Source organism: Zingiber officinale, chromosome 5A (genome assembly GCF_018446385.1).
Source record: "Zingiber officinale cultivar Zhangliang chromosome 5A, Zo_v1.1, whole genome shotgun sequence".
In the NCBI taxonomy this organism is placed as follows: domain Eukaryota; kingdom Viridiplantae; phylum Streptophyta; class Magnoliopsida; order Zingiberales; family Zingiberaceae; genus Zingiber; species Zingiber officinale.
Genome location: NC_055994.1, coordinates 88,678,816 through 88,688,752, shown reverse-complemented (window position 1 = coordinate 88,688,752; position 9,937 = coordinate 88,678,816). Strand labels below are relative to the sequence as shown.

Genomic DNA, 9,937 nt, shown 5'->3' with positions numbered 1-9,937 from the left:
AGCTTACCATCAACGGTTAAGATAAATCAAGAAGCGTTTATGATGAATGACCCAGAAGTCTAATCATCTTATAGTTGTACGCTTCATTTGAATTTTTTTTTTACAAATATAATATAATTGAGAATCAAACTACGAAGAACTTAATGATAATTTAACATCCTCTTGTATCGTAGTCCCTAGAGCATTATATATTTAGATAATATTACACAAGGTGGAATAAAAGTCTGGCCGATTTAGGTTCAATCCGCGAGTGAACTTGACCCATTAAGCATGTTAAGAATTAAAATCCACAAATACTGTAATGAAAAAGAAACGAAGAGATTTCCTCTCCTTCTCTGGCTCTCTCTGATAAGGGTGGAAAAGAGAACCCGTGGGGTGTTGCGGAGTCAGGGGTGGAGAAAACCCTAGATCGTGAAGGTCGAGGCGACAAGAGGTTGGTTTCTTCGCAATTCCTTCCTTTTCGATGGGGAGCTGGGAGGAAGTTCGTTTTCAGGCGATTTGGTTCGTTTTTGTGGTTAGCCGTGCATGGATTGGTGCTTGGTTCTAGAATGCTGTACAGAGAAATTTCCCTTTTGTTAGATCTGTCAAGGAGGAATGTAGGCTGGAGGGGTTGTTTTTTTTTTTTAGGTGATTTTGTTCGTTGTTATGGTTAGTGGTAGAAGGGTCGGTGCTTGGTTCTAAGATTCTGCGCAGATTTCTCTTATTTCCCTTCATTCGATCCCTCCAGAAGTAGTTTTACTGAGTTCTGGTTGATTTTCTTACCGGTCCATCTCGATCCCCATCGACTTCAGATCTTTGAAATCTATGGAACCTCGCTTATTTGTAGCCATGTTAGATTCCAGGTATATTGAAGGTCTAGGTTTTCTCTCGTTGTTATAAAAACGCCGGGGATGAACAGCTGATAATGGTTATATTTATTTTATTTTTTATTGGATTGAATATTATTTTAGAGGAAATATCGTGCTTGAAAAAGAGTGAGAGAGACATGTGATTTAATATTAAAAAAGATATGTGTTTTAATATAATCATTTACATACTTCAAAAAAAAAATTCCTTTGGTCAACTTGTTGGTAGTTTTTTGGATTTCTTATTAGAGTGTCCTTGACCATACTGGTTTTCACCATTTCCAAATGTTGGATATAAAAGATACGGTTGTAGTAGGGGATGATCAGAAGTGTAGATAATCTTCATTAGATGCGATTGTTATGAAGTTTTGAAACTGGAAAAAAGTTGAAAACTTGAAATGGTGTTTAAAGTTGGCGGGATCATTGGGAGGGTTGCGGTTGTGCCTCCGAGAATGTGTTCTGCTTGTTTGGGAAGATTTCTGTTGGTGTTCAAAATTGGTTTCATTTATCTATTCCACAAGTTTGGTGGTTCTTTTCAGACTTATGGAGGAGGCTTTGGATGCCTCGTTTTGTTGTGGACAGGGAGGATTGTTTCAGTGGTGGTGTTGGCGGTGGTTAAGGTGGTAGTGGTGGTGGTGATTGTGCATATCAACAAGAGCCATTTAATTTGAAGGTCTGAAGATGAGCAAAGGCAGCCGTAGCCCACCTAGAGATCGCAGAATCCGCACCGAACGTACCTCATATCGTGATGCTCCATATAGGAGGGATTTCCCTCGTGCTTCAAGGTTTCTTATTGCTTAGAATCTTTCATTTTTGATCCTTGTATAATGTACTCTGGAACTTAGAGCATTTGATAATCATAATTAACCTTTCATTGTTTTTGTTTTTTCATATTGTGTTGTCAGTACTTCATATACATCATTCAGTTTTACATCTGATCTGCTTTATCTTATGCTTTTCTTGATAGTTATAATACTAAAGTGATAGTCAAGTTGGTTATTATTATACTTAATATGTGCCTGCATTGGAGATGTACACTCAGACACCAACATTCTGAGTGGATACACCATAACCCATTGATCATGTGTAAAAATTGTTAGAAATAGCAGTGTCCAACACTTGGATCCACACCTGTGTTGGTTTTTATACTCATACCTGTATCCAAGTAACATAGGTGTGTAAAATGGGAAGGAAAAAGGGCAGAAGTCCATGAGTCTCTGACTATAGAAACCATTAAAACAATTCTTTCATTAGAGCTGAATTTACAGTTATGACTATTTTCATTTGTGATCATTTTGGGATTGGCGCTGGTTTTTGTGTGAGTGAGTTAATGCACACCTGAAGCATAAGGATGTTTTGGTGTATATATTAGGTGCCTGCCTTAGTATTGTGCTGATGACTTTTGCATGTTGATATGCCAATAACTGTTTTTTTTTCTCTGAAAATGTGTTTGTATCATCAAAGTGTAGATGATTTTGAAATATCTATGTAGTGATTGGAAAATAGTGTAATCTTAGAAGTCTGCAATGAAATGTAGGTGAAAATGGTATTTTTAGAACTTCTTTTAATTAATTATTGCTCAAGATGTATTTGATATTTGTCGATTTCTCCTTTTCTGTGCTTTATTACAGGTATGATTTGTGCAAGAACTGCAAACGACCTGGGCATTACGCAAGAGAATGTCCAAATGCAGCTGTCTGTAATAGTTGTGGCCTCCCAGGGTAATATTCAAATGTTCATCCCTGCATTTTTTTCTTGCTTGATCTCATCTTGTCACCATTTACTACTTGAATTGCCTGCTTCACCTTTATAGGTTCTTCTATACTACACTATACTATGATATAAAGAGCAAGACAAAGGATTGAAACAGTTTATATTGAAGAACCTTATGCGGTAATTTGAACTAAGATAATTGTGCTAAGCTAATGTTTATGGGGAAAAAATATGCTAAGTTATGTTGTGATAATGGAATATCATGATGGCAAAAGGCGTTTCGCTCGCCCCCAACGCCTTCGTCAGCCCTTCCAGGCCAACACGGAAGAGGTGGGATTATGGAATCTCATGGTACTATATATAGTTGTTCAAGTCATCATCCCATCATCACTGAGGCCCATCGTCACTGAGGCATGTTTGTCCCAACTAGTTTGGTGGGTGTTGTGATCCGATTGACAAAGGCGGAGAGTGATCGCCTGTGCAGAGAGCCCAGAAAAGGTGTGGCTCCAAGTAAGCTTCTACCTTGCTCCTTGTAAGATGCAGGAGGCAGAAATGTATTGGAAAAATATACACCAAAGCAGTGAAATCTAACTGAGCCAATATAAGATGCTTGAAATGCAATAAGTATAAAATCTAAACAAGAAGATGCCTTTTGGTAGAATTTACTGAGATCTTCGTAAGAACAGTGTAGTTAAGTAAGCCAAAATGGGTGAGTTCCTCATCTTGGAGTCAAATTCCATCATTGGGACAAAAGTATAAAGTGAACAATATCTCAATGTTGTCCAGATATAATAATCTTATATCATCTCTTTTTTTCCCCCCAAATTTAATCATTTATTGTAGCTAGCTAATCATTGTCCTATATATAATTAACTTCATATTTTAGATATATTTTGGCATGCAAAATAGAACAGGATTGATTTACTATGATCATTTTTGTGAGAATATATCATATCAAAATCAATCTGTGTTCCACTGTGAATCTTGTTTATGTTTTGGAGCTATGCTTAATACCTTTTAGATATTAGAATTGTTTATTTTTTTTTATCATTTCTAGTAACTTTATTTTAGCATTCGTAGCTCAATTATTGTAACTGTTAGCTTTTAAATGATCCATCACTTCAATCCAAGGAATAATATGATCGGACGTTTTGTTTGTATTCTGGAAAGTTTAAAATACCGTGAATTTGCATCTCTTCAGACATATTGCATCAGAATGCACAACAAAGTCATTGTGCTGGAATTGCAAAGAACCTGGACATTTGGCAAGCAATTGTCCCAACGAGGGCATCTGCCACACCTGCGGCAAGGCCGGCCACCTTGCTAGGGACTGTTCCATGTCACAGCTGCCTCCTGGTGACCTGAGACTCTGTAACAATTGCTACAAACAGGGGCATCTCGCCGCAGACTGCACGAACGAGAAAGCATGCAACAATTGCAGGAAGACAGGGCACCTCGCTCGTGATTGCACAAACGAGCCAGTCTGCAATCTCTGCAATGTCGCAGGGCATGTAGCTAGGCAATGCCCAAAGTCAGGAACGCTTGGTACCTTTGGAGGTGGCTTTGGCGCCGGTGGCTTTGGTGGTGGGTTTCGTGGTGGGTACCAAGATGTCATCTGTCGGAACTGCAATCAGGTTGGGCATATGAGTCGGGACTGCATGGGTGCTCTGATGATCTGCCATAACTGTGGCGGAAGGGGGCATATGGCCTACGAGTGCCCATCAAGTAGGTTCATGGACCGTGGGTTCCGAAGGTACTGAATGCCATCTGCTTTTCCATCTGCCAACTGATCTTTTTAATGCCATATTTTCAGTATTGTATTCTCTACATATTTGATACTTAGTCCATTTAAGACCATTTAAGAAACTTGAACTTCCAGGCCGTAGTGAGGGCTCGTATTTCTTGTCTTTGGTGATAATTATTGGATGCACTGTATCAGATATCTTTTTCATATTTGATGTGCCGTTCGCAGACGTTTAGACCTATAACATATTCATGCAGACGGTTTTGATATTCCGTCCAATCTCCGTGCCTGAATCATGCCCGATTCAGGGGGCATCCAAAAGTGAGTCAGTCGTGGATAGAGTTGTGCACGAGGAGTTAGATAGCATAACATCTTCCTTCATGCAAAGTCGATAAATTGCAGGTATATTTAATTATTTTTTCAAAAAAGAAATTAGGTACATTTATGTAAAATTTTGAATCTCACACTAACGCATTTGTAAAAGTAAAATTTGAAATGAGAAAATTCTAAAATTATTAAAGACAGCAATTGTGCCTGAGCAATGTGTATTGAAAATTTTGGTTTGCCCTCAGAATTTATTTAGTTTTTTAAAAGTTTAACCGGATGATATAGTCCACCCAGTTCTGCAAAGATCACACAGGACACAATAGAATCTCACTTCTACGATTAGTTGCAATATGAAGCGAGAGATCTGCTGGTTTGGAGTTTGCAACTTGCAAGTAACACACAGGTCAATACATTGCAAGAGAATCATAAGCCTAATCGAACTTCCGATTGTCCTTAAAACCATTGGTTTGTCCTTTTTCATTGTAGTTCGTCGACGACGTCTTTAACTGTTGTCGCAACCAATCAGGCAGAGAAATACCAGACAAATTAATAACATCTAAGCAGTGCAAATGCAACGATGTAGAGAAATACCAGACAAATTAATAACATCTAAGCAGTGCAAATGCAAAGATGTTAATGGTTAACCGAAAATTTTAAAAGTTTGGGAAGTACCTTTGCTAGGAGTGCCTTGTGATATCTGTATCCCTGCAATCATAGAAAGAAAGAAGGTGGTTGTGGCATCAACCTTGGTTACCTTTTATTTGAGGATACTAACTCATTTGAACAAGATTCACTGACCTTGTCTGTGCCGTAAATATAGTCACAGTAGGTAAATACAGAAGCAAAATTGCTTTGGCTCTGCCGACCTACATGGTGATGATAATCATGATATTCGGCTCCTCCGTAGAAGGGAACTAATTTGGTGGGAGTCCAAGGGAAGTCATATCTGTTCATAGAGGCATTCAGCAAAAATAAAATGTAGTATCTGCCTTCAATATAGCTCATAAAAGTGAAAAACAGATGGAATCAAACGAGAAGGTCAAATATTACTTATCAGCGGCTTCATAAAATCGATCAATTTTAAGCGACACAAAGTAAAAAAAGAAAACAAAAAAGGCTGTTATGTGAGAGAAGAGTGAAGGATGTAAGAATTGGCTGGTTAGAAACAAATTGATAATTTAATGCATAAATAAATATCCATGAATGATGTAAGAATGCGAATATAAAACTTCTTATAATATGCTCTAATAGCTTCTTAATTATTGATTGCATATGACCGAAATTGGAAGGTTTACCTAGATTAGAACAGACTTGTAATCTTCTGTCATTTTGAGCTTATTTTCATTACACAGATTATTTTCAAAAACTAATCTTAATCATTGATCCCATCTGAAAGTTGAGTAGATGGGTCGCTGATGAGGTGGCAAGAATATTGACAGAGGAAAAACTTCGAGCTGAGAGCTACGGACCTAGAGCTAAGAGCCGTGGACCTACGTACACTACAAGCAGAGCCAACAGGAACGTTAGAGTGAGAACTAGGGAGAGGGTTCCTAGCACAAATACTCCGACGTTCAAGTTAGAACGATATCCGAGCGAAAATGGAGAAGAAAATGAATAGTAGAATAATAATGTGGATGTGTGTGTGCGTGCGCGTACCTGACCAACGGAGAGAATCCCTTTTTATATTGCATCTCATAACCTCTGCAATAATGAGGCGTCATGAAATATCAGGTGATAAAATATGTCGGGTAGTGGAAGATCTATGACAGTCTTCTCCTAAGCAGAGGAAGGTTTCGTTGTGCATATATGTCCAAGTAGGGGAATATTTCCTGGTGAGTAGCCGTTATTCTCTGATAAGTGGTTGCAATTCCCTGACAAAGTTATATCCTAGAGGAAGTCCGACCGGCTATAGTGTGGGTCGGGTTTGTGTTGGAAGTCATGCCCATGTAAAGTGAGGAACTGAGTCCCGGAGATTTGAGTGGCTCTAGTACCGGTTGGGATTATGTTAGGAATCATGCCCATGAGAAGTGAGGAACTAAACCCAAAAATCGACTGGTTCTAGGGTCGGTTGAGTTTATGTCGGGAGTTATACCTATAAGAAGTAGGGAACTAAGCCCCAAAGGTCCGATTGACTCTAAGGCCGATCGGGTTTATGTTGAGAGTTATGCCCATGAGAAGTGGGGAACTAAGCCCTAGAGGTCTAACCGGTTATAGTGTCGGTTGGGTTTACGTTGGGAATCATGCCTATGAGAGGTGGGGAATTGAGCCCCGGAGATCCGACTGACTCTGGTGCCGGTCAGATTTATGTTGGGAGTTATACCCATTAGAAGTGGGAAACTGAGCCCTTAAGATCCAACCAGTTTTAGGACCGATTGAGCTTATGTTGGGATGGGAGCCATGCCCATGAGAAGTGAGAAACTGAGCTCCGGAGGTCCAACCGACTATAGGGTCGATCGAATTTATGTTGGGAGACATGCCCATGAGAAGTGGGGAACTGAGCCCTGGAGATCCGATTGTCTTTAGGACCGATCAGATTTATATTGGGAACCCTGCCTATGAGGAGTAGGGAGCTAAGTCCCATTGAAAGTAGTCCTTTCGGATACATACACCTTGACTTTGATTGTCATATTATCTTGACTTTGATTTCCACATTATCTTAACTGTCGACCCTACATTACCTTTGGGGTCACTCACAATACGCTGTATCACAAGCCTCCCCTTTAAGATAGTCGAAGGAGGTTTATTGCCAACTGACTAGACTCAAGTTCTTTTGTCATTTAATCATCCGGTCGGCTAGCGACTCTAACCATCGTCACTCAATATTAATGTTAACGTTATCTTCCTAAAAAATGCCCGTCAGGCGCTTTAAATGCAAGATAAGACATCAGTGATACACATGAGGGTGTATTAGCGAAATGATTGGATTGTCTTGTTCATCATAAATATCGTTTTATGGGCAATCCGCCACGTGTTCCACCAATTCCCCTTTCGTAGTTGCAACAACTGATGCATGTCTTTTCGTACGAATCAACGGTGATTCACCCCTTCTGATATGACGATTGCAACCAATTAAGCCGTTTTGATCGGGTGGTTCAGGCTTTAAAGATGCCTCAGAGCTCTTGTTAAAAACCCTAAGCTTTTTAGGAGGCAATCCATTCGTGCCTTGTCTTCTTCAGTTTTCCTCTCAAGTGACTTCTACTGATTATGCATCCTTTCCCATGATCTTCCTAGTAAGTGTTTTTTTCAATCTTTCTGTGTCTCTCCTTTGTTTATCCATGGCCCAAGAAATCCTTACCCCTTGGTACATATCAACTCGTTTTGATTTCGATAACTGCGACCTTGAAACGGTTCGTCTAGCTCTGGAGATCCCCAAAAACCTATGCATTTTTATTCTTGACCCTCAAAACCATCTTCACCATCCTTTGTTGGGCTATGTCGCCTTCTTCAAAGATTAGCTTCAATCAGGTCTGCACTTCCTTATCCCATACTTTCTATCTGAAATAAGCCAATACTTCCGCATCTCGCTGTAACAACTTGCTCCCAACGCCTTCTGATCGATGTGTGGAATGACTATCCTATTCTATTTGTATGATATTCCCTTAGTCCCTCGTACATTCCACTATTTTATTTTTCTAAAAAAATCAGAGCCTAGGGTTTTCTTATTTCAATCTTGTCCCAAGACAATTTTCTTCAAGAAAATGCCTTCGTCTAATAAGGGATGGACATTCTATTTCTTTTTCTTTTTTAATCAAAGTGTTTAATTCTGTGTCTTAGTCGACCAGTTGACAAGCGGACCTTTCCCCCTCTCCCGAGTTAGGAGACCACCACCATGAACTTGAATTTGTTTCTGCTTCGGGGAAGTTGGCCGACCTGCAATTCAACATCGCCCAGCTATTGCACAAGTGGCTCCTCTACATGTTTTGACTGAGTCTAGTCTGAGTGACGATTCCCTTCTCTTTTGGTAAGAATCAATAACTTAGTTTTATGATATTGTTAATTGAGGTCCTTTCTATTTTGTGCAGCAAGGACCATGTTCAAAGCTTTGGCTTCCGAGTCGTTACGATTGGAAGAGGCCAAACTAGATCAGCGAGGCCAAGCCCTTTTGGTTGAGCGAGAAGATCAACTGGCCAGCCTCGTTGGAGAGGCTTCCAGCAACCAAGCGGGTGGTACTGGTACGATCTCGAGTGTGGGAGAAAAATTACCTCTGGCCTTCTCACAGGACTGAAGGAAGTTCCTCCCCTTGAATTTGAAACATGACTGAGGGTTAAGTGTAAAAGATGTTGTTTCGACATTGCTAAGAAACCATCTTCTGAGCGGATGCCCTCGACCATCATGCATTCCCCATGACCCACACCAGCTAGGGAAGGCACTATGCCCTTGTATCCAGAGCAGATTCCTTCGATTCTACCCTCTCATAGCCTGATCCAAGGGGAAATAGTTTCCTCGCCCGATGGATCTCCCATTTTCCCAACTTTTTAGCGCCGTGCTCTCGTCCAACCGACCTACTTGCGGGGGCTTCCTTCCAGCCTAGTTCGTCCTATTAGTTGAAGAGACGATTTCAATTCTTTGCTGTCTTCAACGTGCCATCCGTCCAAGGGGTGGCTTCATCTTCAGATCCTCCGCTAGCCTATGGGCAGGTACAATTGAAAGATTTACTAATAGAGGCCTAAGAGGATGCAGTGATCCGAGTGGAATGTCGTATGACAATGGGATTGGCGGATGGGTTTGCTTAGGACCTAATTGCGGTAAATTTCAATTGACTTATCCTTTTAACTAGAATACTGCTAATAATGCTTTCTTTTAGTTTTGGGTGCTTGGGATGAATGTATCCCAAACCTTGGTGAGCGTGGGGAGTACAAACGAGGTGTTGAAGGGTTGGATAGTAGAATTATAAATATCTTCTACCCTCGCCTAAATCCAGTCTTGGCTGCATAACAAAGGGCTCAAACACAAGCTGACCCCCTGAGCGAGCTGGAACAAAAAGTGCAGGAGGCCTAGGAGCTAGCTAGCGCTGAGGCAGTAAAAGCGCAAAAAATGGAGGCTTTCTTGAAGACCAATAAAGCCAAGCTCCAGTCGAAAAAGGCAAGGAGGGCTCGGATGATGGCCGATTGGGATGAAAAAACTGCTGAAGCTCAGGGCCTCTCCCACAAGTTAAAGGAGCTGGAGACTGTTGGTGCAGTTGGCACAAATGATCAAACCTAAGTTTTGATGAATAAAAAATAGGTTAAAGTTAGATGTCTTGTGTAATCTAACCTTCCTACCAAGTGTGCAGGACTTGATTGGTCTGACACCAGGTTGAAATCTAGTT

The 9,937-nt window shown here is 40.5% G+C and overlaps 2 protein-coding genes across 2 annotated transcripts in view; one reads left to right on the top strand and one right to left on the bottom strand.

Annotated features, from left to right (window-relative positions):
• The first annotated feature begins 278 nt into the window (after nucleotides 1–278).
• Nucleotides 279–4,454, top strand: LOC121980900 (zinc finger protein GIS2-like). The gene is made up of 4 exons (XM_042533169.1): nucleotides 279–433; nucleotides 1,428–1,630; nucleotides 2,477–2,566; nucleotides 3,760–4,454. The coding sequence occupies exons 2-4, from the start codon at nucleotides 1,527–1,529 to the stop codon at nucleotides 4,316–4,318; spliced, it is 753 nt and encodes a 250-aa protein (XP_042389103.1). The 5' UTR covers nucleotides 279–433; nucleotides 1,428–1,526; the 3' UTR covers nucleotides 4,319–4,454.
• A 403-nt stretch (nucleotides 4,455–4,857) lies between these two features.
• Nucleotides 4,858–9,937, bottom strand: part of LOC121982993 (very-long-chain aldehyde decarbonylase GL1-10-like) — a 45,364-nt gene continuing 40,284 nt past the window's right edge. The window contains exons 3-5 of the mRNA XM_042535988.1: nucleotides 5,428–5,575; nucleotides 5,302–5,334; nucleotides 4,858–5,135 (exon numbers count right to left, since the gene is read on the bottom strand). Of these exons, the coding sequence (XP_042391922.1) occupies nucleotides 5,061–5,135; nucleotides 5,302–5,334; nucleotides 5,428–5,575 (256 nt within the window). The 3' untranslated portion in view covers nucleotides 4,858–5,060. The remainder of the gene's footprint in view (nucleotides 5,136–5,301; nucleotides 5,335–5,427; nucleotides 5,576–9,937) is intronic.

Excerpts from the sequence above, each read along its gene's own strand:
- LOC121980900 (XM_042533169.1), top strand. The coding sequence starts at position 1,527 with ATGAGCAAAGGCAGCCGTAGCCCACCTAGAGATCGCAGAATCCGCACC. Across the intron at positions 1,631-2,476 it reads GATTTCCCTCGTGCTTCAAG|GTATGATTTGTGCAAGAACT; the intron begins GTTTCTTATTGC and ends GCTTTATTACAG. Across the intron at positions 2,567-3,759 it reads AATAGTTGTGGCCTCCCAGG|ACATATTGCATCAGAATGCA; the intron begins GTAATATTCAAA and ends GCATCTCTTCAG.